General features: G+C 44.7%; 1 protein-coding gene across 4 annotated transcripts in view; it reads left to right on the forward strand.

Annotated features, from left to right (window-relative positions):
- The window catches only part of fanci (FA complementation group I), a 90043-nt gene that overhangs the window by 5037 nt on the left and 57418 nt on the right, over window positions 1-27588 (forward strand). For all 4 annotated transcript variants that reach the window (XM_070858457.1, XM_070858460.1, XM_070858459.1 and 1 more), the window contains exons 7-18: window positions 5397-5550; window positions 5754-5811; window positions 6694-6735; window positions 6844-6967; window positions 7228-7313; window positions 7593-7725; window positions 16477-16569; window positions 20752-20888; window positions 21366-21546; window positions 21952-22039; window positions 22506-22636; window positions 25388-25458. In XM_070858457.1, coding sequence (XP_070714558.1) covers window positions 5397-5550; window positions 5754-5811; window positions 6694-6735; window positions 6844-6967; window positions 7228-7313; window positions 7593-7725; window positions 16477-16569; window positions 20752-20888; window positions 21366-21546; window positions 21952-22039; window positions 22506-22636; window positions 25388-25458 — 1298 coding nt within the window. The remainder of the gene's footprint in view (window positions 1-5396; window positions 5551-5753; window positions 5812-6693; window positions 6736-6843; window positions 6968-7227; window positions 7314-7592; window positions 7726-16476; window positions 16570-20751; window positions 20889-21365; window positions 21547-21951; window positions 22040-22505; window positions 22637-25387; window positions 25459-27588) is intronic.

Here is a 27588-nt window from a genome sequence, read left to right on the forward strand (position 1 = left end):
CTCCTCAGTTTGTTGCTGCCGCCTGCTCTCTACCTGATCATGCAGGTTGGGGTGAAGCAGTGAGAGTCTGGTTTTAAGTGTCCTTTTCATGAGTAGCTCAGCCGGGCGCACCCCTGTGAGCGAGTGGGGTCTCATGCGATAGCTGAGCAGTACTCGGGACAGGCGGGTTTGGAGTGAGCCTTCTGTGACTCGTTTGAGGCTCTGTTTGATTGTTTGTACTGCCCTCTCTGCCTGCCCATTGGAGGCTGGTTTAAACGGGACCGAGGTGGCATGTTTGGTCCCATTGTGGGTCATGAATTCTTTAAATTCGGCACTGGTGAAACATGGCCCGTTGTCACTGACCAGTATGTCAGGCAGGCCGTGGGTGGCAAACATGGCCCTCAGGCTTTCGATGGTGGCGGTGGCGGTGCTTCCCGACATTATTTCACATTCAATCCATTTTGAAAAAGCATCCACCACCACCAGGAACATTTTACCGAGAAACGGGCCCGCATAGTCGACATGGATCCTTGACCATGGTCTGGAGGGCCAAGACCATAAATCTAGTGGCGCCTCTCTGGGTGCGTTGCTCAACTGAGCACACGCTGCATTGCCGTAGACAGGACTCTAAGTCAGAGTCGATGCTGGGCCACCACACATGGGATCTGGCTATCGCTTTCATCATTATTATACCCGGGTGTATGCTGTGGAGATCCGAGATGAACGTCTCCCTGCCCTTTTTGGGTAGCACTATGCGGTTACCCCACAACAGGTAGTCTGCCTGAATGGACAGCTCGTCCTTTCGCCGCTGGAACGGCTTGATTAGCTCTTGCATTTCAACGGGGATGCTGGCCCAGCTCCCATGCAGTACACAGTTTTTTTACTAGGGACAGCAGAGGATCTTGGCTGGTCCAAGTCCTAATCTGGCGAGCCGTGACAGGTGATTTATCATTTTCAAACCTTCCATGACCATCAACAAGTCTGCGGGCTGCGCCATTTCCATCCCCGTGGTGGACAATGGTAGCCGACTGAGAGCATCCGCACAGTTCTCGGTGCCTGGCCTATGGCGGATGGTATAGCCTTATATGCTGATAGCGCGAGTGCCCACCTTTGTATGCGGGCTGAGGCATTAGTATTTATCCCCTTGTTTTCAGCGAACCGGGATATGAGGGGCTTATGATCGGTTTCCAGCTCAAATTTGAGGCCAAACAGGTACTGATGCATTTTCTTTACCCCGAACGCACATGCTAATGCCTCTTTCTCAATCATGCTGTAGGCCCTCTCGGCCTTAGACAAGCTCCTGGAGGCATAGGCGACAGGTTACAACTTCCCCGCAACGTTAGCTTGTAATACACACCCGACTCCGTACGACGACGCATCACATGCTAGCACAAGTCTTTTACACGGGTTATACAATACAAGCAGCTTGTTGGAGCATAAAATGTTTCTGGCTTTCTCAAAAGCAATTACTTGTTTTTTTTCCCCATACCCAGTTCTCACCTTTACGCAATAACACATGTCCCCGGTAGGAAGTTACCAAAATAGTTGAGGAGTCCCAGGAACGACCGCAGCTTCGTGACGTTCTGTGGTCTGGGCGCGTTTCTGATATCCTCTGTCTTGGCGTCTGTGGGCCGAATGCCGTCCGCCGTGATCTTTCTCCCCAAAAACTCCACTTCTGTTGCCATGAAGACGCATTTCGACCTCTTCAGTCGCAGCCCTGCGCGATCCAGTCACTGAGGACCTCCTCCAGGTTTTGTAGGTGCTTGACGGTGTCCCGACCCGTGACCAATATATCGTCCTGAAAAACCACTGTGCGTGACACCGACTTCAGTAGGCTCTCCATGTTTCTCTGGAAGATCGCCGCAGCCGACCGAATTCCAATCGAGCATCTGTTGTAGATGAACAATCCCTTGTGCGTGTTGATGCAGGCGAGGCCCTTCGAAGACTCCTCCAGCTCCTGCGATATGTAGGCCGAAGTCGGGTCGAGCTTGGTGAACGTCTTGCCTCCTACATTTGTGTCGCAAATAGGTCGTTTGCCTTAGGTAGCGGGTATTGATCCTGTAGCGAGAAACGATTAATAGTTACTTTATAATCGCCGCAAATCCTGACTGTGCCATCACTTTTGAGTACTGGAACAATCGTGCTGGCCCACTCACTGAATTCCACTGGGGAGATGATGCCCTCGCGTTGCAGCCTGTCCAGCTCGATTTCCACTCTCTCCCTCATGTGAGGTACCGCTCGTGCCTTGTGGCGAATGGGTCGTGCTTCTGGGACAAAGTGGATCCGCACCTTCGCCCCGGAAAAGTTTCCAATGCCTGGCTCAAAAAGGGAAGGAAATTTGTTAAGAACCTGGATACATGAGGCTTCATCGACATGTGATAGCGCTCGGATGTCATTCCAGTTCCAGCGGATTTTGCCCAGCCAGCTTCTTCCAAGCAGTGTGGGGCCCTCGCCCGGGACAATCCAGAATGGCAGTTTGTGCACTGTGCCCTCGTAGGTGACCTTGACCATGGCGCTGCCCAGGACAGTGATAAGCTCTTTGGTGTACGTTCTCAGTTTCGTGTGGATGGGGCTCAGGGCTGGTCTGAGTGCCTTGTTGCACTACAGTCTCTCAGACATCTTTTTACTCATGATGGATTGGCTAGCATCAGTGTCCAGTTCCATGGCTACGGGTAAGCCATTCAGTTTTACATTTAGCATTATAGGTGGACATTTCATCGAAAATGTGTGCACCCCTTGTACTTCAGCATCTGCCTCCTCTCTCGGAGGCTCGCAAATTGCTTTGATCCACCATGGACCGATCTTCCTCTGCCATGTGGTGGTTAGCAGGTTTTGCAGAGCTTGCAGCTCGTCTGCAAGCTCATTGAAGGTGGCCCATTGTTCCATAGCTCTTGCAAACATACCCTTTGAAGCGGCATGAATAGGCTGAATGGAAGCCTCCACAACGCCAACAAGATGTGAATTGCCTTGCATTCATCCTTTGTTGGGGACTCTGAGTCATCTGGGTCACCTGAGGTCTGCTGGCAGTTGCAGACTCGTGGTTTCTGCCCTGTACATTTCTGCTCGCAAACACAGTTCCAGTTAATTTATGAATATTGCTGGCACTTGTGTGCTGAGAAATTTGTTTGGTGTTATCACTGGTGGACATAAACCCCTGTGCTATCACAATGGCCTTACTGAGGGTCAGTGTCTCTACAGTCAAAAGTTTTTGTAGGATGGTCTCGTGGCCAATGCCCAATACAAAAAAGTCTCTGAGCATTTGCTCCAGGTAGCCATCAAACTCACATTGTCCTGCAAGTCGCCTTAGCTCGACGACGTAGCTCGCCACTTCCTGACCTTCAGATCGCTGGCACGTGTAGAACCGATACCTCGCCATCAGCACGCACTCCCTCGGGTTAAGATGCTCCCGACCCAGTGTACACAGCTCCCCGTACGACTTATCTGTGGGTTTCACCGGAGCCAGAAGATTCTTCATGAGGCTGTAGGTCGGTGCCCGCAGACCATGAGGAGGACCGCTCTCCTTTTTGCAGCGCTTCCTTCTCCGTCCAGTTCGTTGGCTACAAAGTACTGGTCTAGCCATTCCCAGTCCTCACCCTCCGAGAACTTCTCCAGGATGCCCACAGTTTGCTGCATCTTTGCATTGGATTCGTATTCTCGTTGCCAGTTATTGTAGGCAGATGAGACTGCACACAGGGAGGTTAAAATAACAGTGACCTTAGTCTTTAATAAGATACTCCAGAGTGAGGAACAGGCCTTGGGGGGCCGGCTTATATACAGTGCTCCCAAGGAATGCTGGGATCCCTTGGGACTGCAGGGGATGCGCTCCCTGGTGGCGGAACATGGGAGTGCATGCTTTACAGATGCACAACAATAAGCTCCTCAGTTTTTCCTGTCAGGAGTAATCAAAGTTCTGAGGAAAGGTTAATGTAGAACTTGTTTTCTTTGTAAAAGTAACAACTTTGAGGTGACCCAGTTGATATTTTTGAGATTATGAAAGGAATTGACAAAGTAATTGTTCACTGCAGGTGAAACATTAAAATACCAGAGAACACATTAAAAATAGAGAAACCAAGTGGAAACTTGGCAACCAAAGTATAATAGAGTTGTAGGTTAGTTCACTCTGAAGGCTATTGAAGCGAACATGCTATATTGGTTCAAGAGACAATTGGATGCTTTTCTAGTGAGAGAAGGGAATATCGTGAGAAAGTTGGTGGGGTTGAGATCTATCAAAAGGCTTGTGGACAATATCGCCTTTTGCTGTCACTAAAAATGATTCTTTTGTTTAAACTAAATTTTGATTTTCCTTAGATACTTTGACTGCTGATAAATCAACAACATAGCCAATCATGTATATCATTATGTAGAGAAGTATCTGAGCACATGAGCCATCAAAGCTGTTGGTAAAGAGGCCATGATTGGATTTAGAAACAGGGATGAGAGTTTTAAATTGGAGACACTAGGGGATCGGGAGCCAGTGTAGGTCAGCAAAGGACAATGGTGATGGATGAGTGGGACAAGTACGGGCAGCAGAGTTTTGGATGAGTTGAAGTTTAAGGAGGGTGGAGGATGGAAGGCTGGCCAAGAAAGTGTTGCAGGAGTTAACCCTGCAGGTAACGCTCTATTGGAAAACAGATATATTTACATAGTATATCCTGCAAAGAAACAGGCCATTCGGTCCAACTAGTCCATGCCTGCGTTTATGCTCCACTCGAGCCTCCTCCCATCTTTCCTCATCTAAATCTATCAGCATAACCCTCTATTACCTTCTCCCTCATATACTTATCTAGTCTCCCCTTCTATACTATTCGCTTCAGCCACTCCCTGTGTTTGCGAGTTCCACATTCTCACCACCCTAGGTAAATCTCTGGATTTCTTGGTGAAGATCTTATATTGATGGCCTCTAGTTCTGCTCTTCCCCACAAGTGGAAACATTCTCTCTCTAACCACTCTATCAAAACCTTTCATAATTTTAAAGTCACCCCATAACTTTCTTTTACCAAAAGAAAAGAAACCCAAGCTGTTCATCCTTTCCCGATATGTATACCCTTGCATTTCTGCTATCATCCTTGTAAATCTTCTCTGCACGCACTCCAGTGCCTTGACATCCTTTTTATAATATGGCGACCAGAACTGTACACAGTACTCTTGAGAATGGTTTGATACAGGTTTAGCATAACTTCTCTACTTTTCAATTCTATACCTCTAGAAATAAACCCTGGTGCTTGGTTTGCTTTTTTAGGGTCTTGCTAACCTGTGTCACAACTTTTAGTTGTGTTGAGGGGGTAGGGGTGTATGTGTGTGTCTAGGGGTGTGTGTATAGAGGTGTGTAGGATGGGGGAGGGGGTGGGGTGAGAAGTTGCAACATCCGATGGGGAATGTGCACATTATGTCTTCATAATCTGAAGTCTTGATTTTAGGCCCATCAGCTTCCTGGCGGCACTTTAGCTGAACTGGCGAGTCTGTATGTAGATGCTATCAAAGGTGGCAGCATTATCAATGGCAAATCGCTGGATCTTTTCCCGACATTACTTACTGTTCTGGCCTCTCAAGAAAGCCTGAATTATGGTGGAGGTAAGGAAAGTTTGAAAAATATTTAAAATTTGTTCTCAATCTATTTATTGGTGTCACACTTGCAGGAGTAAGGGATATATGTGTCTTTTGTTCCTTGATCCTGCCCCAAACACCCTTGGTATGTAGATTATATATTCTTAAGGAATTGTAGGCAGCTGTTGTCTTTTGCTTTAAATATTTTTGTTCCATTTCTTTTTTACTAGGTCAGTTGAGTGGCGAAGAATACAAGAAGCAACTGATAAATACGCTATGCTCCAGCAGGCAAGTAATGGCATGTTTGGCTAATCCAGTGCACCATATAATTAGATGGCAATGCTTTAGGAAATTAGATATTTGATCAAGAAGCAATTAGTAACATGAGAATATGACCTATGAAAACCAGCGAATTTCCTGGTAATTTAAGATTATGTTTTGATAAATTTAGCTGCAGTGTTTTTGTCCCTCCCCCTTCTCTCCTGAAAATTCTGACATTATATGAGGTACTGTTCCACGAATGTCAGCACCACACCTCTTTCCCTCCCTCCCCCCCCAGTTAAATTGTCCATGTAGCTAGTATTCATGTATGTGCCTAGATGTTGAGCATTGGCAGGCTAACTGACTGGAGAGCTGATTCTGTTCTCTCATGGACTTTCCAACAGAGTAATCAGTAATGGGAGTCAGGACTCCCTAATCCAGGGTGCTGAGGCTAGTCACAGGGCGCCAAATGCTGTGTGTGACAGGATCAGCTAACTCCGCTCAGACTAGGAATGGGATATGTAACTCTCTCCCAACCAATGTTCCCTTTAAGCCGCACAGCCGGGCAGTGCTCTGCAGCTCTTGCGGATTTTAAATAGGAAAAAACACTCATGCGCGGTATTTTGAACGGGCCACGTAGCCCCTTAAAGGGCCCGTACACCCCAAAAGAAATTAAATGGAACATTGCTCCCAAGTACCTGTATCCATTATTTTATATGTAAGCTAAGCAAACTCCGTCATTAGATTCTAGCCTGCAATGTACTTCTGGCTATCTATAAATTATATGTTTTTGTATTTAAATACTTTGTTCTTGAATTTCTTTTGTATTCATAAATAGTGTGACTATATGCTTATGAAGATAATAGCTTTTGTTTTTAAAAAAAAAAAGGTATTTTTAATATTTTCCAGATGGGATTCAAAGTGTGTGATTCACCTCACATCAATGTTTAGGTAAAGTTTTTAATGTTCAGTCAGTTCCATCACTAACGTTACGGAAAAAATGACATCCTCTTGAAATGAATTTCAGCAGATAAAAATTGTGTGTATATTTTCCGACAGGGATGTGCCTGTCAGTACAGAGGAACTTCAGTTTGTTATGGTGAAAGTGTTGAGAATGTTCCCCAAGTTGGACCTACAGGAACTGCCTCCACTTGTCTACCAGTTACTCCTTCTCTCTGCTAAGGTAAGATGACAGAACAGATGTTGGTGTGCTGGTTTACAGTAAGACTTCCTCCCTTTTAGAAAATTACATTTTTCACTGTACAAGATCAGACAATGTGTGTCAATCAATATGATGCTTGGGATTTTAGTATATGTAGGCTGGCTAGATCTAGATAAGAAATCATACCTATTATTCACTACTAGATTAAGATTGCAGTTGGAGATGAAAAATTAGAATGGTCACTGTCTATTTACTTAGTGATTACTCCTTTTATTCAACAGGGTTGTAAGAAAACTCTTTTAGAAGGGATCATAGCATTCTTCCATCAACAAGATCAGCTGCAGAACGAAGAACAGACAGGAACTGAGTGAGTTATAACCATTTCTCACCTAAAGTGGCCATTATTCATGTGTAGGAAGAGTGCATCACATCTGAGCCTGATCCTGACCTTACCTGATGTATTTTCTAACATAGGTTACTGGATAGAGATCAAAAACAATTCCCCTCTTGTCTTCTCACCACACCCCTTCCTCCCTCTGTTCAAAGTGTTCTAGAGATTGCAAAATCTCTGCTTTTCATATTCCATTATCTCCTTTACCACTTTTTTCATGCACTGGAGGGTGCTGTGTTTTTTCTTGTTGTAAAGGTCCATGGAGTTGGAGGCTGCCACTGTGCCACAGGACCAGCTCCGTCACATGGAGGGAACAGTCATTCTTCACATTGTATTCGCCATCAAGCTGGACCATGACCTGGGTCGTGAACTCATCAAATATCTGAAGGTGTGGCAGAATCTTCTGTTTCTGTTAGTAGCTTTTACTTTTGTGTTCTTGAGAAACCTGGGTAAAGGGTTGTAGTGCAGGACATTAGCAAGTTTGGGAAAAGTAAAAGAGATGAAATAATTCAGGAAGTAGTTAGGTGATACTGAAGTTTAAAAGCCTTTAGATTTTAAATGAAAGGGAAGATTGATACAAGAAGTTTGGCAGTTTTGAGGTCCTGGGAAAGATTGAGTTTGTGCTAAGAGTTTTGTTTTAAATTTTGAGGATACCCGGAGGAGGAAATGTATGTAGGGTAACCTGCCTAAAATTTGGGATGATTGAGAGGAACACTTAGAGAGCTTCTATGACAGCTTTTTAATCAAATATATATGTATGTTTGTTTTGCCCTAGGTCAGAATGGTTTTCTGAGGTAAACAATCTTGTTCTACTTTCAGTCAAAAGCAGCAGATACACAATTGCATGCAATGGCGGCACGTGGTTTCCAACAATTTAATATGCATCTGGTTGTTCCTTCTCTCTAAATAATCAATTATGTAACACCTTTGTGACCCACTCACATCACGCTCAAAATGCCGAGAAGATTTTTTAAAAAATTACGTCTGCCTGTGGATTTTACCATTTTAAATTATTGTTTCTGTTTTCATTTCAGAATTGCTAAGACAGCAGTTTTAAAAAATTTAAATTCAGTTTTACTCCGATAGACATCTCTTTTGTCGTCTCTCTACCATGATGCTTTCCCCATAACTCGTGCACTTCAATTTCAAACTTTGGCCTCTGGTGCACTCTCCTCCCTTCTCCCTCCACTCTATTGGTGAAAGAGCCTTCTGTTGTTTCAGCCCTAAACTTCAGAATTCCTTCCTTACCCCTTGCTTGGTACTTGTCACCCTGTCTTCAAAGACCTCATCAAAACAACAACTTATATTTATATTGTGCCTTTAATTTAATAAAGCGCTTCACGGGAGCATTATAAAAAAAAAAGCAAAATTTGACATCAAGTTATATAGGAGATGTTAGGCCAGATGACCAAAAACTAGATCGAAGAGGTAGGTTTTAAAGAGTGTCTTAAAAGAGGAAAGAGAAGTGGAGAGGCGGAGAGATTTCGGGAGGGAATTCCAGAGCTTAGGACCTAGGCAGCTGAAGGCAAGACAGCCAACGGTGGTGCAGTTAGAATCGGTAATGTTCAAAAGGCCAGAATATGTGGAGCACTGAGATCTAGGGGGATTATAGGGCTGGAGGAGATTAGAGATAAGGAGGGGTGAGGCCATGGAGGGATTTGAAAATAAGGATGAGAATTTTAAAATTGAGGTGTTGCTTAACTGATAGCCAATGCAGGTCAGAGAGCACAGTAGAGATGGGTGAGCAGGATTTAGTTCGAGTTAGGAAAAGGGCAGCAGAATTTTGAATGACCAAGTTTATGGAGGGTAGAACTAGAGAGGCCGGCCAAGAGTGCATTGGAATAATCAAGTCTAGAGATAATAAATACACGGATGAGGATTTCTCCAGTAGATAATTTGAGGCAAGGGTGGAGATGGGTGATATTATGAAGGCATGTGTTTCGGCTTCGTGAACCAGTTTGAGATATTTAATACATTAAAGGTGAAAAAAATAATGCAAGTTATTGCTGATGGTCTGAGTTGCAAATTTTCTTGTGGCTGCAATTATTGCTAGTTTTGCTTAGTTGAGATATGATTCTTATTCACCTGTTCGCTCAGATCCTGAGAGTTTTAGGTACTCGGCAGTTGAATGTAAAGTAACTTCCACCTCTGAAATATTGCTGGTCTCTGCCTCTATCTCACCAGCACTGCCTCTGAAACCTTTTATCACACTCGACTCATCTCATCCAACACCCTCCTCCTTATATAAATCGCTTCTATCCTGCACAAAATCTCATCCAACTATCGCCCGAATCCTTGGCCGACCTCCATTGGCTTCCTGTCCCTCGGCATATAATTTCCTCTATCATCTTGCCCCTTCCTACGATTGCAACCTCTTCCAACCCGTTCTTCCATCTCTGGCCTACATTGCGATCCTTCCCTTTGCTCTAAAAATAGTTGCAGAGCCTTCAGTCATTTGGCCACTAAACTCTGGAATTCACTCCCAAAACTCTTTCCAGGTCTCTCCTTCAAAACCTCCTTAAAACTCGCATCTTCTGTAGCACATTTGTTTACCTCCCTTATCCCTCCATTCCCCCCTCCCCCCCCCCCCCCCATTCTACGCCTGCTGGGACATGACAAGCTATAGTAGTTGACCTCCGATGTCAAATGGAATGTATAAATGCAATTTTTCAAAAGATTGCGACTGGTGGGGGCAGTGCCATTGGCATGTTGATGCTTGGTGCCAGACATAAGAACATCATAAGAAATAGGAGTAGGCCATTTGGCCCCTTGAGCCTACTCCGCCATTTAATATCATGGCTGATCTGATCATGGACTCAGCTCCACTTTCCTGCCCGCTCCCCATAACCTTTTATTCCCTTATCGCTCAAAATTCTGTCTGTCTCCGCCTTAAATATATTCAATGACCCAGTCCCCACAACTCTGGGGCAGAGAATTCCATAGATTTACAACCCTCTGAGAGAAGAAATTCCTCCTCATCTCAGTTTTAAATGGGCGGTCCCTTATTCTGAGACTTTGGCCCCAAGTTTGCCACTGTAAAGGCTGCATATTTGATTTGCGCCCTGATTGTGCGTGCAAATACGCAGGAAATTCCAGGCCGATAAATCTGTAGGATTAAAGCAAAACTACTTTCCTCCTTGAAGGGCATGAATTACACTTTAAATTGTACACGCTGAATGCATCTCACCTGTACAGAGGGCGAAGCGAAGCTTTGCATTGTTTGTTTGTTTATCTTTTTATCGAGATGTTAAATTAGTATTTATACTAAGCATTGTCTGCGGTCTGGGTACTGTTGCGGGGGATGACTCACCGGGGAGGTCACCAGCAGCCAAGTTCATGGCACCATGAGTGGCTCTGCTGCACAGGAGGGTAGGAAAAAGAGTGGGAGAGCTACAGTGATAGGGGATTGAATTGTAAGAGGAATAGATAGACGTTTCTGCAGCCGCAACCGAGACTCCCTGGTGCAAGGGTCAAGGATGTCTCGGAGCAGGTGCAGGGCATTCTGAAAAGGGAGGGTGAACAGCCAGTTGTCGTGGTGCATATAGGTACCAACGATATAGGTAAAAAACGGGATGAAGTCCAACAGGACGAATTTAGGGAGCTAGGAGCTAAATTAAAAAGTAGGACCTCAAAAGTAGTAATCTCAGGATTGCTACCAGTGTCACATGCTAGTCAGAGTAGGAATCGCAGGACAGCTCAGATGAATATGTGGCTTGACGAGTGGTGCAGAAGGGAGGGGTTCAAATTCCTGGGACATTGGAACCGGTTCTGGGGGAGGTAGGACCAGTACAATCCGGACAGTCTGCACCTGGGCAGGACCGGAACCAATGTCCTAGGGGGAGTGTTTGCTTGTGCTGTTGGGGAGGGGTTAAACTAATATGGCAGGGGGATGGGAACCTATGCAGGCAGACAGAGGGAAGTAGAATGGAGGCAGAAGCAAAAGATGGAAAGAAGGAAAGTAAAAGTGGAGGGCAGAGAAACCTAAGGCAAAAAGCAAAAAGGGTCACATTATAGCAAAATTCTAAAGGGGCAAAGTGTGTTAGAAAGACGAGCCTGAAGGCTCTGTGCCTCAATGCGAGGGGTATTCGGAGTAAGGTGGACGAATTAACTGCGCAGATAGCAGTTAACGGATATGATGCAATTGACATCACGGAGACATGGCTTCAGGGTGACCAAGGCTGGGAACTCAACATCCAGGGGTATTCAACATTTAGGAAGGATAGACAGAAAGGAAAAGGAGGCGGGATGGCATTGCTGGTTAAAGAGGAAATTAATGCAATAGTAAGAAAAGACATTAGCAATGTTGATGTGGAATCTGTATGGGTGGAGCTGCAGAATACCAAGGGACAGAAAACGCTAGTGGGAGATGTGTACAGACCACCAAACAGTAGTAGTAAGGTTGGGGACAGCATCAAACCAGAAATAAGGGATGCATGCAATAAAGTACAGCAGTTATCATGGGTGACTTTAATCTACATATTGATTGGGCTAACCAAACTGGTAGCAATGCGGTGAAGGAGGATTTCCTGGAGTGTATTCGGGATGGTTTTCTAGACCAAGATGTCGAGGAACCAACCAGGGAGCTGGCCATTCTAGATTGGGTGATGTGTAATGAGAAAGGACTAATTAGCAATCTTGTTGTGCGAGGCCCTTGGGGAAGAGTGACCATAACATGGTAGAATTCTTTATTAGGATGGAGAATGACGCAGTTAATTCAGAAACTAGGCTCCTGAATTTCAGGAAAGGTAACTTCGATGGTTTGATGAATTGGCTAGAATAAACTAGCAAATGATACCTCAAGGGTTGACGGTCGATAGGCAATGGCAAACATTTAAAGATTACATGGATGAACTTCAGCAATTGTACATACCTGTCTGGAGTAAAAATAAAACGGGGCAGGTGGCTCAACCGTGGCTAACAAGGGAAATTAAGGATAGTGTTAAATCCAAGGAAGAGGCATATAAATTGGCCAGAAAAAGCAGCAAACCTGAGGACTGGGAGAAATTTAGAATTCAGCAGAGGAGGACAAAGGGTTTAATCAAGAGGGGGAAAATAGAGTATGAGACGAAGCTTGCCGGGAACATAAAAACTGACTGTAAAAGCTTCTATAGATATGTGAAGAGAAAAAGATTATTGAATACTAACGTAGGTCCCTTGCGGTCGGATTCAGGTGAATTTATAATGGGGAACAAAGAAATGGCAGACCAATTGAACAAATACTTTGGTTCTGTCTTCACGAAGGAAGATACAAATAACCTTCCGGAAGTACTAGGGGACCGAGGGTCTCGTGAGAAGGAGGAACTGAAGGATATCCTTATTAGGCGGGAAATTGTGTTAGGGAAATTGATGGGATTGAAGGCCGATAAATCCCCAGGGCCTGATAGTCTGCATCCCAGAGTACTTAAGGAAGTGGCCCTAGAAATAATGGATGCATTGGCGATCATTTTCCAACAGTCTATCGACTCTGGATCAGTTCCTATGGACTGGAGGGTAGCTAATGTAACACCACTTTTTAAAAAGGGAGGGAGAGAGAAAACGGGTAATTATGGACCGGTTAGCCTGACATCAGTGGTGGGAAAAATGTTGGAATCAATTGTTAAGGATGAAATAGCAGCACATTTGGAAAGCAGTGACGGGATCGGTCCAAGTCAGCATGGATTTATGAAAGGGAAATCATGCTTGACAAATCTTCTGGAATTTTTTGAGGATGTAACTAGTAGGGTGGACAAGGGAGAACCAGTGGATGTGGTGTATTTGGACTTTCAAAAGACTTTTGACAAGGTCCCACACAAGAGATTGGTGTGCAAAATCAAAGCACATGGTATTGGGGGTAATATACTCATGTGGATAGAGTCCTGGTTGGCAGACGGTAAGCAGAGAGTAGGGATAAACGGGTCCTTTTCAGAATGGCAGGCAGTGACTAGTGGAGTGCCGCAGGTCTCAGTGCTGGGACCCCAGCTCTTTACAATATACATCAGTGATTTGGAGGAAGGTATTGAGTGTAATATCTCCAAGTTTGCAGATGACACTAAGCTGGGTGGCGGTGTGAGCTGTGAGGGGGACACTAAGAGGCTGCAGGGTGACTTGGACAAGTTAGGTAAGTGGGCAAATGCATGGCAGATAAATGTGATGTTATCCATTTTGGGGGCAAAATCCCGAAGACAGAATATTATGAATGGTGGCAGATTAGGAAAAAGGGAGGTGTAATGAGACTGGGTGTCATGGTTCATCAGTCACTGAAAGTTGGCATACAGGTACAGCAGGCGGTGAAGAAAGCAAATGGTATGTTGGCCTTCATAGCTAGGGGATTTGAGTATAGGAGCAGGGAGGTCTTACTGCAGTTGTACAGGGCCTTGGTGAGGCATCACCTGGAATATTGTGTTCAATTTTGGTCTCCTAATCTGAGGAAGGACGTTCTTGCTATTGACGGAGTGCAGTGAAGGTTCACCAGACTGATTCCTGGGATGGCTGAATTGATACATGAGGAGAGACTGGATCAACTGGGCCTTTATACTGGAGTTTAGAAGGATGAGACTGGATCTCATAGAAACATACAAGATTCTGATGGGACGGGGCAGATTAGATGCGGGTAGATTGTTCTCGATGTTGGGGAAGTCCGGAACCAGGGGACACAGTCTTAGGATAAGGGTAGGCCATTTAGGACTGAGATGAGTAGAAACTTCTTCACTCAGAGAGTTGTTAACCTGTGGAATTCCCTGCCGCAGAGAGTTGTTGATGCCAGTTCATTGGATATATTCAAGAGGTAGTTAGATATGGCCCTCGTGTCTAAGGGGATCAAGGGGTATGGAGAGAAAGCAGGAAAGGGGTACTGAGGGAATGATCAGCCATGATCTTATTGAATGGTGGTGCAGGCTCGAAGGGCCGAATGGCCTACTCCTGCATCTATTTTCTATGTTTCCACATGATTTGCTCCTGATTTTTAGGAGCAACTGGTGTAGGACGGAGTATCTTAGAAATCGGAATTCTCGTCATTTAGTTTGCTCCAGTTCTAGTCAGTTAGAACAGTTTCACTTTGGAACAGAATTTTTTTTTCAAAAGGGGGTGTGTCCGGCCACTTACGCCTGTTTTCAAAGTTTCGTCAGTGAAAACTTACTCCAAACTAACTTAGAATGGAGTAAGTGAAGATTTTTGTACGCTCGAAAAAACCTTGTCTACACTTTAGAAAATCAGGCGTAGGTTACAAATCAGGCGTAGGGAATGGTGAGGGTGGGGTTTAAAGGGAAGTTTACAAACATTAAACACTTCAGTTTTACAAATAAAGAGCCATCATCAATAATAAATGATAAATACATCAATAAATCAATCAATAAATCAATCAAAAAAAATTAATAAATTTTTTTTTAAAATCAATAAATAAAACATTTTCTACTTACCGATTGCAGCACCAGGAGCCCTCCAACAGCGTGCTGGGATGCCCCCCCCCCCCGTGTGTCTCTGTCAGTGTCTCTATCTCTCTGTCTGTCTGTGTGTGTCTCTCATTCTCTGTCTGTCAGTGTCTGTGTTTCTGACAGCAAGGGGAGGGGGAGGAGAGGGGGAGAAGGGGGTGGGATGGGGGAGAAGGGGGAGGGGGGAGGGGGAGTCGGGTCGGGTCCAGTCCGCGGGGGGAGGGGGGGGGGGGGGTGGCGGGGAGCGGGAGTCGGGCCGGGTCCGGTCCGGAGGCAGGAAGCGGGAGTCGAGTCGGGTCGGCAGGAAGCAGGAGCTGCCCGTGGGAGGAGCCTTATTCACGCAGCCCCAGTGAGGCCATTCGGCCAGGGTTAGGGGCTGCGTGCTTCGGGCCCCTCCCACACAGTTTCGGGCGCCTGGAGCTACTGCACTTGCGCGCCCACTGTAGCGCGCATGTGCAGAGGTCCCGGCACTGTTTTCGGCGCAGGGACCTCGCTCCGCCTCCTGCTGCGCTGCGCCGAGGGCCAGAGGACCGCAGGGAGGTGGAGAATCTGGAGGTTTTTTTTAGGCGCACTTTGTGGCGCGAAAAACGGGCGTCCAGGTTGGGACTGTGCTGTTCTAGGCGCGGCTCGAAATTTGGGCCCTATATTCTCTAGTTTTCGTTTCCCTTATGAGTGGAAATATCCTCTCTGCATCCACCTTGTCGAGGCCTCTCATTATCTTATATGTTTCGGTAAGATCACCTCTCATTCTTCTGAACTCCCATGAGTATAGGCTCAACCTATCTTCATAAGTCAACCCCTTCATCTCTGGAATCAACTTGGTGAACCTTCTCTGAACAGCCTCCAATGCGAGTATATGCTTCCTTAAATACAGAGACCAAAACTGTACGCAGTACTCAAGGTGTGGCCTCGCCAATACCCTGTACAGTTGTAGCAGGACCTCTCTGCTTTTGTACTCGATCCCCCTTGCAATAAAGGCCAACATTCCATTTATTTTCCTAATTATTTGCTGTACCTGCATACTAACTTTTTGTGTTTCATGCACAAGGACCCCCAGGTCCCTCTGTACTGCAGCACTTTGCAATTTTTCTCCATTTAAATTATAATTTGCTTTTTTATTTTTTCTGCCAAAGTGGATAACCTCACATTTTCCCACATTATACTCCATCTGCCAAATTTTTGCCCACTCACTTAGCCTGTCTATATCCTTTTGCAGATTTTTTGTGTCCTCATCACAATTTGCTTTCCCACCCATCTTTGTATCATCAGCAAACTTGGTTACATTACACTCGGTCCCTTCACCCAAGTCATTAATATAGATTGTAAATAGTTGAGGCCCCAGCACCGATCCCTGCGGCACTCCACTAGTTACTGTTTGCCAACCGGAAAAGACAGTGAGGAGAGATGTGGGTTTGGATGCCTCTCCGTTTTGTTTCGAATGTGAACCCCGTCAGTTGCAGAGGCTGTAGTATCTTCCAACAGGGTAATGGAATCGGGGAATGGGTGGAGAGGGTCACATCACCGAGGTCTTGTCTGCAATCGTCAGCTGCAGGTGGCATTGGTGATCACCCAGGCGCCAGTATGTACTCGTTCATGGCTGTAGAGGTAAAGAATCAGGCGGACAAAAATTGCAGGAAAAAAAGGAGTATTTTGTTCCAAAAATATTTTTTTTTAAATAAATAAAACTATTCTGACTATGATCTTGAAATGTCTTGTGTTTGCCATTTGTCTAGGCCGGTCAGCAAGGAGATACAAGCCGGGTCCTCTGCTCTTTCAACATTGCATTGATGCTCTCTGTAGCTAGGATACACCGATTCGAGGATCAGGTATGTTTATATTCCATCACTTTATTTCACTTGGGATCTCCAAATAGACTTGAGTGGGAGCCTACTGGTAAGCTGAATCATCAAGTAATGAGGTACTGTTGTTGGCATATTATAGATTATAAGTTCAAGTCTCTGGAGTAGGACTTGAACTTATGACTCTCTGCTCAGAGCCGAGTGCCACCACTGAGCTAAGGCTGTCCATCAGAGGAACAGACAATTTGGAGTTTTGGGGGTTGTAGGGCTAGTGGAGATTACACAGATAAAGAAGGGTGAGGCTATGAATAAATTTGAAAATGAGGATGAAAATTTTGAATTTAAGCTTTGGGATAGAGAGAGAGAGAGAGCTGTTGGTATATAGAATTTGGTTAATTCAGCTTCTGAAAGATGTTCATGTTTAGTTCATTCGATATAGGGAAAAATGTGGTTGGTATCATTGGAGAGAGAGAGAGAGAGAGAGAGAGATAGATAGATTTCACTTTGCAAACACCAGCTGTTGCTATCAACTGACCTTGGATAGAAAGAAAGACTTGGATTTATATAGCGCCTTTCACGACCACCGGTCGTCTCAAAGCGCTTTACAGCCAAATAAGTACTTTTGGAGTGTATTCACTGTTGTAATGTAGGAAACATGGCAGCTAATTAGTGCACAGCAAGCTCCCACAAACAGCAATGTGATAATGACCAGATAATCTGTTATTTTGTTATGTTGATTAGAATAGAATAAAATGTTTAGATTAGAGATATTGGGGCCGAAATTCAGCCTCCCAAAAAGGCCACTTACTGCCAGAAAGCAGCGGCCAGGCGGCAGAGTTGAACGGCTGCTGACTTCCGGTCTGATAGCCACCACGATCGAAATTCAGCTTGGGAATTTTTTTGCCAGTCCCCACTTCCGCCCCGCTAATTGGCTGTAAAGCGCTTTGGGATGTCCGGTGGTCATGAAAGGCGCTATATAAATCCAGGTCTTTCTTTCTATCCAAGGTCAGTTGATAGCAACAGCTGGTGTTTGCAAGTGAAATCTATCTCTCTCTCTCTCTCTCTCTCTCTCTCTCTCTCTCTTGCTCCAATGATACCAACCACATTTTTCCCTATATCGAATGAACTAAACATGAACATCTTTCAGAAGCTGAATTAACCAAATTCTATATACCAACAGCTCTCACTCTCTCTCTCTCTCTCTCCCAAAGCTTAAATTCAAAATTTTCATCCTCATTTTCAAATTTATTCATAGCCTCACCCTTTTTTATCTGTGTAATCTCCACTAGCCCGACAACCCCCAAAACTCCAAACTGTCTGTTCCTCTGATGGACAGCCTTAGCTCAGTGCCGACAGTCCTAAGTGCATCATCAAAAGGCGCACCGCTGATCTCCCGCACCTCCATCGTGCCTCATGCGAAATTTAGCTGACAAAATCATAGATCCACCATGCGGTGCCCCCGACAGCCTTTTCAGTCGATGCACCCTTTCACTCTGTGAGCCATGGCAGCGCAGTGGCCCTTCAAGGGGCAGGTGCACTGCTGCAGCCACCGTGTTTTTTTTTGCCGGCCGACTTCCCGATGGGCCGACAATTATGGCACCGGGTTCGGCCGGGCCGCAAACCAGGCAGTCTGGCACCCCCTCTTGGGTGCCAGGCCGCTGGCCTGGCTGAAACCTTTCCTGGTGGCCCAGTGGACCGAAGCTAAATAATCACTGGTTCCCTTCCCTTTAAATGAGGGGAGAGACGTGGTGACGCACATGCACATTGACCTCTGCACTGCTTCGCCACTGACTGACTGTGGCGGAGACTCCGTTTCGCCCCTCTGGAGTACCTACCGCCGCACTTCCACCCCCATTATGACTAGCAATTTTTTTGGAGCGGACCGGAAGTCGAAGAGCTGAAAATCGATCAAGAGTCCACCTTGTCTGACGTGACGGTAAAAACACTTTGAAGCCGGTAGGTGTGCCAGGTTTCCAGCAGGGATGAATTTCTACCCCATTGTGCAAGATGGGAAAGTCTAGAGACTGGAAGGTACCACAGCAAGGCCATGATGTTTTTGTGTGCTTCTTACATTGTTGATGTATGTTGAAGAAGAAGATGCAGACTTGTGTCTCTGGACTATGCAGTAGCTAGAGACTACCACATTAGACAATGCCTGCTGTAGTTTGATGAGCAAACAGTGTATAAATGTAAGCTTTTTCCTTTGTTCGAGAGCCGAAAGGACCCATGCCTAAGTTCATGTGCTCTATCTGTGACTACACTCCGCTTGCAAATTGTTTTCTGCTGAAATTAAAGAATAAAATGATTATAACCAAAAGACTGAATTCGTTACTACTCAAGTGAACAAACAACTTTGTTTAAGTCAAAAACTGTATATTAGATGAATGATGTAAAAGCTATAATGTTTATTACACAAGTGGAGCTGGTTTATTACAAATTTAAAAGTTGCACGAATGAATTTTATATAGACTAGTTCAATTTCCCATGGTGGTGCTCACTAACAACATTCAAAATAAATATTTTGGAATTGCCTAAGCAATTTATACCTTTGACCCCTGGTCTCCATTCGTCAGAAGAAGTAAATGAGGCTGCTTATTAATTCAGGTCCTGGATCCTATGCATGTCTTAGTTAGTCCTGTGGCTGCTTGCAATGTTAAACTTTGAACTAGAATTTGAACTTTTAAACATTTAGCTTTAGCTTATCTTAAACTTTTAGTTACAACTTTTTAAATGATCAGTAATTTCAGCTTACTTAAATGTTTCAGTTTTTGGTGTGGACCAATCATTTGCCTTCCGAAATTTATTGTCCAAAATGATTCTCATGTCTGATCAGTTCCTGCTAACCGCTTGACTGACAGTACCAAATAGTTAGTGAGGAACAAAAATAGATTATTGGACAGTTGTACAGAAGCCAACATTTTATTTTAGAAACTGTAATTTGCAACACTCCTCTTACGAATTTCTGAGTGGGACGACGTGGTATAGTGAGTTAGAATATTGCCCTTTTACTTCTTGGCATCTGGGTTTGAATCCAGCCCTACCTGAAGGGAGGACTACAAAATAAGGTACGTGTAGGCCACCGGTAATGCACCATGAATGTGGTCAAGATGAGGAACTGGTGTTGTCTATTTCATCACAGCATGGGAGAAGGCTTTGGACACTGCACTACTATGCCGCATTCTGTCTGAATTCTCATTTTATTGGAGATTTATTTCTCCACCTGTGATGTGTTGGAAAGCATCACATTTAGTTGTGCGCTTGGGGCAGGTGTGTAGTTTCTGGAGAACCAGTAAATCAGCTGATTTTGCGAGCTTCAGAGTCTTGTGCAGTGCTAGGAATGTACTAATGTACAGTTTCACAAAATTAAAAAAACACCGATTGACCTCACCAGATAACAAATTAGGTGACAATGAATATTTCTCCTTATTTCCATCTCCATTCTAATTTCTTGAAGGGTTCTAAACAATTTTCATTTTTAACGAAAAATGCTGGAAATGCACAATGCAAAAAAGACACTCTCGGCTGGTCATGCATGTTCTGAGGAAGGTCTCACCTGAAATATCAGCTGCGGCTCAGTGGGTAGCATGCTTGCCTCTGGGTCAGAAAGTTGAGGTTCAAGTCCAACTCAAGATTTGAGTGCAATAATCTAGGCTGACACTCCAGTACAGTGCTGGGGAAATGCTGTGCTGTCTGAGGTGCTGTCTTTTGGATGAGATGTTAAACCGAGGCCCTGTCTGCTCTCTCAGGTGGATGTAAATGCTCCTTTGGCAATATTTTGAAGAAGAGCAGGGGAGTTATCACCAATGTCCTGGACAATATCAACATCACTAAAACAGATTATCTGGTCATTATCATATTGTTGTTTGTGGAAGCTTGCTGTGCGCAAATTGTCTGCCTACATTACAACAGTTACTACAGTTGGAAAAAGTACTTCATTGGTTGTAAAGCATTTTGGGATGACCGGTGGTCCTGAAATATATAAATGCAAGTCTTTCTTGAAATAGTGACCTCTCTTTCTTTCAGGTGCAGTATATTTCCAGAGCTTGTGGTTATATATCCCGATAAATAATTTTAAATACATATAATCTTCAAAAATAGTTGGTTTTATTTTAATAGTTTCAAATATATGAAAGATGGCTGGACAATATATTGGAATTGCTCTTGCCAGAGATGGGTTCTTTTGATGATTTTTATTTATTTAACCTTTAGGTGTTTGACTTTCTAAAAACAGCGATTATAAAAAGTTTTAAAGATGGACAGTTTCATCAGAATTCAAAATTCCTCCAGGATTTGATCCCTGGTCAGTTCAAAGTGTCTGAAATGATTCTGGAGACAGTGACAAACAGGTTTGTACTTAATCTTTCAACTTGTTGCTGTTCAAAGTATAAGCTGATGTGCACCATCACTGTTACTATTAAAAGAGAAATTTCAGGTATTTACTGTACTGCCAATTCTAATAAAATATTATTTTTAAGCTTATTTTAAAATCAAACAGTGGGGTCGGGGTGGTATTCCATTACCATTCTAAGATATCTGCTTGACCAACCTGTGTTTAGTAATATAATGGTAATAGAACATCTTGCTCTTAAATATTTTAAAATTGGTAATAGATGTACAGGTATTGGACTCCTCTTAAGAGGGTGTGACTTTTTTTAAAACTGGTGGTTTTGGGCCATTATTTTCTGTTGCAGACTAGTGACTCAGCTGTTAAAGATTCGACTGTCTGGCAACTCAAATATTGAATTTTGAGTTTGGCTATTAGAGTTTGATTAAATAAATGATTTGCACTCAGTTTGAGCCTTTTCCCTTGTTTCTCCCTGCAGTGTGTTTGGGTGGGACCATGTTACCCAAGCTCTAGTACAGCTGGGATTTATATTCATGGATTCCTTTGGACCAAAGGCAGGTCCATTTGGGAAAGTTGCTGAGACAAATCCAACTGCAGCAAAAACTCCAGCACAACAGACCTGCAGACTGGGAGCCAAGATCCTTCTCGAAACATTCAAGGTTAGTGTGTGAAATACTGTGTGCTGCACTCTGTCACTCTTATCTTTCAGAAAGATACACTGAGTTCCAGCCAAAAGTAGCATGCACTTTGCACAGAACGGATCAGAATAAGTGCAATGATTAGATAATCTGTTTTGATTTTGTTGATGTTGATGAGGGCATTGGGAGAACTCTGCTGAGCTTCAAATAGTGGTATGGGATCTTTAACATCCATCTGAGCAACTAGAATCGGCACGAGCGTATCAGTTTAACGTCAGATTCCAAGGATGGATGCTTTCTAATGTGTTTTCATTTAATTTTCCTGTCTTTACTGTTTTCCCCCTTCCTCATTTTGAATATCCAGATTTTAAGTCTGGCTGATATGCAACAGAATTATTGTTTTTTAAAAAATTGTTCTTGATTCAGGTGCATGAGCCGATTAGAAGTGAAATCCTGGAGCAAGTTCTGAACAGGGTGGTGACAAAGACCACTTCACCTATCAATCACTATATAGGCAAGTAGATGGGAAACTTCACCCTGTGAGAATGAAGGAACCACTCACAGCACTGGGCTGGAGTATAAAGCCTATTGATCTGAGAACTTTAACTCTAGGTTGCCATAATCACCCAATCAAATTTCCACATGTGGAGTTGGCGAGGTGGGTGTGAGGCGGTGGGAAGAGAAGCAAGAGTCTGAAGACATTGTTATTTAAATTCTCCCGGTCCAAGCTGGATGTTGGTATCGTATATGTAAAATATGTGTTTTGGACTAACTGCAGTATTTGAGAATACATTGTAAATGTGGATTTCTGCTGGCATGCTGCAGTTTTAACCTGTTAAATCCATAAAGCTGATCTGAACCCTCAAGTGTGCTTATTCCTCAATAGTTTGTTTTTCCACCACTGGGTCATTTACAGGTTATACTGTTTGTGGCGAACTCTTTCAAGAAACATAAAACTCTTTATTATCTTTCTTTCTCAGACTTGCTATCTGATATCGTTACCTCTGCACCCCTCATTCTCCTAGACTCTTCTTCCAAGGTTATTGAGGCGTTTGACCACTTGTCCTACTTGCCCCTTAGCACGGTCCAGGGACTACTAAAGGCTGTACAGGTAAAGCATCTTGTTCCAGCTGTTTTGACAGCTTCTATAATACTGTAATAAGCTGTGACTGGTTTCTAATCTATAAACGCTGTGTAATTTCCTAGTCGTATAAAACATGTTATTGTTGCAGAACAAATTTGATCCATGTTAGCTTGGCTGATTTGATAGTGCTTTTACTTTGAACCTCATGCCAGGAGTTTGAATTAACATAACCTGATACAGTTGAATACTAGGGGAGTCTTGCATTGTCGGAGATGCTGCTTTTCAGACAAGCTGTTAAACCATCTGCCTTCTCAGTGGTTTAGGTGGGTGTTAAAGAGACAAGGGGCCCAAGTTTCCACACGATAAAAAACGGGTGCCTCTCTGAGCTGGGTGCTCGTTTTTCGCGCCTAAAATGGCGCCAGAAAAAAAAATCGCGATTCTGGAGCGTTCTGCAGCTCCTTGTCTCTTTGGTGCGGCGCCCAGGGGGGCGGAGCCTACACTCGTGCCGATTTTGTAAGTGGGAGGGGGCGGGTACTATTTAAATTAGTTTTTTTCCTGCCGGCAACGCTGCGTGTGCGTGTTGGAGCCTTCGCGCACGCGCAGTGTGAAAAAAACATTGGCACTCGGCCATTTTTGTAGTTCTTTGTAGGTGTTTAGTTTTTGAACATTTTTTAATAAAAGCACATTGCCATCAGCACATCAGCACTGAGGCTTCTTGCAGCAGTGAGAAGAGTGCAGGAAGCCTCAGAAAGTTGAGGCAGCCGTTTCCCGACGACCTCCCCCTTTTGCCGTCGGGAAATGGCTCCTCAATTTCTGAGGCTTCCTGCAGCCTTCTGTCCTTCCCTCCCTCCCTCCCGCCGTCTGGAACGGCTTCCTCCCCCCCCCCCCCCCGCCCCCGCCCCCAACCGCTGCATTCGGTCGGTCGGTTGGGCCCGCACTCCCCTCCCCCCGCTCGGAACGGTTTCCTTCCCCCCCCCCCCCCCCCCCCCCCCCCACCGCTGCGTTCGGTCGGTTGGGTCCCTCTCTCTGGAACGGCTCCCCCCCCTGCGTTCGGTCACTCGCCGTCTGGAACGGCTTCCTTCCCTCTCTCCCCCCCCCCCCCCTGCGTTCGGTCGGTTCCCTCCCGCCCGCCGTCTGGAACGGCTTCCTCCCCCCGCGTTCGGTCGGTTCCCTCCCTCCCTCCCGCCCGCCTGCCTTCGGGAACGGCTGCCTCGTTTTGTGAGGCTTGCTGCAGCATTCTTCCTGGCTGAAGCACTTTCACGCAGGTAGGAAGATGGTTTATTTAATCTTTTCTTTGCTTATAAATGTTTATTCAGGTTGGATTTATTTGTATAATATTTGTAGAAGTATAAATAAGGATTTATTGTAGAATTTAATGACTTCCCTTCCCCCACCTCGTTCTGGACGCCTAATTTGTAACCTGCGCCTGATTTTTTAATGTGTAGAACAGGTTTTTTCAGTTCTACAAAAATCTTCACTTGCTCCATTCTACTTTAGTTTGGAGTACGTTTTCACTGTGGAAACTTTGAAATCAGGCGTCAGTGGCCGGACACGCCCCCTTTTGAAGAAAAAATTCTGTTCCAAAGTAGAACTGTTCTACCTGACTAGAACGGCAGAAAAAAAAATGTGGAGAATTGCGATTTCTAAGATAGTCCGTTCTCCACCAGTTGCTCCTAAAAAATCAGGCGCAAATCATGTGGAAACTTGGGCCCTATGGCACTACTCAAAGAAGATTAGGAAGCTCTTCAATCTGCTGTATCCCCATTCAGTCACGTGTCATGACAGCCTGTGTTTAAAAGAAGACCATCATAGCCTATGTTTAGGAACAGATTCAGTGCCAACATGCATAGCTGACATTTGTGATCATTTATAAGTGCATTAGTCATTATATAATGTATTGAAGACCATTGGGTTGAACTGAGCAATGGCTGAAATGCAGGGGAGTATTTTAAGCTAAATAAACGGGTGGGTTGTGGTCGCATGGTAAGTTAAAGTGTTAAAAATCTAAACCCGCTTCCAACCCGCCCACTTCCAGTTATAACAGAGGCGGGGTGGGGGGTGGAGGGATGGGCAGACAACCTGTTCCCAGGAGGCAGGTCACCCATTTAAATATTATAAAGAGGCTGGCAGCCTCTGATTTATCCTCCATTTTGAATTTAACTTTAGCTGGTTGGGTTTCGCAAGTCTCTCAATCTGGCTGGCTGATTTCCCAGGTTTCCCATTTAAATTGGGCCCTGTTGTTAAATTCGCCAGGGTCTGCAGGGAACTCGTTCTCCCGGGTTTCCTGACCGCTTCGGAGCCCCCCCCGGCTCCCAACGCACCACCCCATTAAAATTTAGGCCGCAGTTCCAGGATTCAGTTGATATTCTTGATGCATTTCAATGTAATTTTGAAACCTTCAGTTTTATTCGGTCTTTATAAAGCAGGATATTTGACCATGGTAATGGTATCCTAGTCAAGTCAGATCCTGTCCTCATACTTGTACTTTCCATCAGGAATCAATGGGCAGTGATCTAGAACAGAAATAATGGCTGTTGTTTTATTTCTCTAGTACAGGAGTGCTGAGATCAATAGTAGCCCCCTTACTGCTCCCCCAGCTCAGATTTGGCACAGCTCCACTACACTGTGGAGTGCATATCGAAACTCAGTTAGCGGGACAGCCTAACTTTTAGCCTATGTTTAATGTGATATGATACCCAAAATTGTGCAAGTGCCTTACTTTTATATATTGCACTGTGGTTTGTTTTAATAACCTGTTTTGTTCTTTTTTTTAAAAAGCCCCTGCTGAAGGTCAGTATGTCCATGAAAGATTCGTTAATTCTGGTCCTGCGGAAAGCCATGTTTTCCAGGTGAATAACTAACAAACCAACCAGAGCTGTCTGGGATTTTATTATCTCAAAAAAATGTTTTTATTCTCAGTAGCTTGAGCACAGCCGTGTTCGTTTCTGATGGTTCAGCAGAGCCCATGTCTTGTTTACTCCACAGACAAATTGTGCAATAATTAATCTGTTGAATAACAACCAATTCAAGGCACTTGAATGACATTGGAAGATTATTGTGCCCCAAGACATGTGGCGGCAGGTTTTTAATGGGTTGTTCTTCATCATTATCTGGTTTTTTTAATGTACATAATGTACTGATTTCACAAGTTAACTCTTTAATCTCCCATTCTCTGCTGAAGGAATTGACTCTTACAGTTGCTTCATGGGTACCAGTAGCCATTTGGTACCTCCATGTGACTATTCTTCATCTATAGATTGTGAGTGTTAGCAGGTCATCTGATCTTGGAGGCATCATAGCTGAACCCAAATCTGTCCTCACTCAACGCCCATATATCTGCAGGGGTAAACCTGTAGCAAATAGGAGCAGGAACCCAACTGTTACCCTCGTGGAGGTCATTTAACTCCATGACAACTGGGAATGCCATTAGTAAACTCATGGGAGTCGAAATTGACCCTTTTTGCAATGCCAGTTAGCATCTCCAGGGTGGGGAGGGCGCTAGCAGCCTCCAGGAAATTGCCCGGGAGTTAGCAGAGGCGCTGCCATGGCAGAGCTGTGCCCGGGCCACTGCACAGCCGGCGATGACGTCATTGCCGTGCGCGGCAACCCCTTAGCGTCACGCGCCGACCTTTTTCTGCCCCACAAGGCAGGCGCGAACCGGCCGACATCTGCTTGCGGGGCGGAAGTTAATGGGGAGATTGCGAGCGCCCAACGCCGCCATCTTGACGGTTTTGCTGACTCACTAGTTAGATCCAATTCTTGTCTCCTTGTGTTGTCCAGTGCAGCCCGGCACTCTGTTTGTGTGCCGGGCCACAGTCCTGGTACCTCGCTGCTTTGGTGGCCTAGTAGAGACAATCAGAGGCCATGTAGAGTGTGCATCAGTCCTTCCCTTTAAGCGAAGGGGAGGGGCGTTGAAACATCTCTACATAAGATTGCGCTCTACTTTCTCTCTCGGGTGGTAAAGCCAATTCTGCAGCCGAGGTGGGATTTCCGCGCTGGTCACAGGAAGCCCCGAGCAGGTTACTGCCCCAATCGGGACGCAGGGCAATTTCTTCCTCATGGTCTTTATGGCTCAGTTATGCGTTATAGAATAAAATAAAGTGGACGGAACTGGGTGGGTCAGATACAGTGGTATTTTTGGATTCAAATCTAACCCAGACTGATGGAATGAATGTTGGTTGCAAGAGTCGTTTGTGAAACTACTTTGGGCAGTCACAATCCAGTTGCTTGTGGACATGGGTCCAAGCCACAAAATTGACCCAATTGCCACTGATTGACCATTCAGATCAAAGTGAGGACGTTTGGTCATAGAAATGCAAAAAATGCCACACTGTTGCACTCAGGGTGTTCATCTGAGATTGTGGCTGAGGCACATTGCCAGGGCAGACTGGAGGGAACCTTATTCTGCATCTGCTGTACCTGGCCTGAAAGTGCTTGATGCTGACACTGGATGCATTAAGTGGAAAGTTTTGAATTTCCCAGCATTAACATTCTTTACCTGGATGAGCAGAACATTAAAAACAAATGAAAGGGAGTATTAAGTTGCTGTGACTCGCCCTGAAGTAAGCTGTGTTTTTCCCACAGCTGTCTAAAGTGGCATACGTAACAACAGTAACTGCATGCCAACATTCATTAATTGTGTAAAGTGCTTTGAGGCATTTTGACATAGCCATATAAATGGAAATCATAAGATATATTATATCTGTACTTCTATAACTTCATATATTCTAGGTAGATCTATTTGCTTAAATTGCAAGATAACTGGAAGATCGATCTGGAAGATGTGAATAGAGCAGAACAGATTTTCCATGTACCATCCAAACTCAGGATTTGTTTGTTATAAGCAGCTTTGCCAATCTTCTGTGTTTTTGAATCTGAATGAAATTATGTATGTTTGCAGCTCTGGTGAACTGGTGAGAAAATGCTGAATGGATGGTCTATGTGGAGAAGGGGCGAGGCTATTCTATTCATCAAAATAA

Source organism: Pristiophorus japonicus, chromosome 17, assembly GCF_044704955.1.
Source record: "Pristiophorus japonicus isolate sPriJap1 chromosome 17, sPriJap1.hap1, whole genome shotgun sequence".
NCBI lineage: Eukaryota > Metazoa > Chordata > Chondrichthyes > Pristiophoridae > Pristiophorus > Pristiophorus japonicus.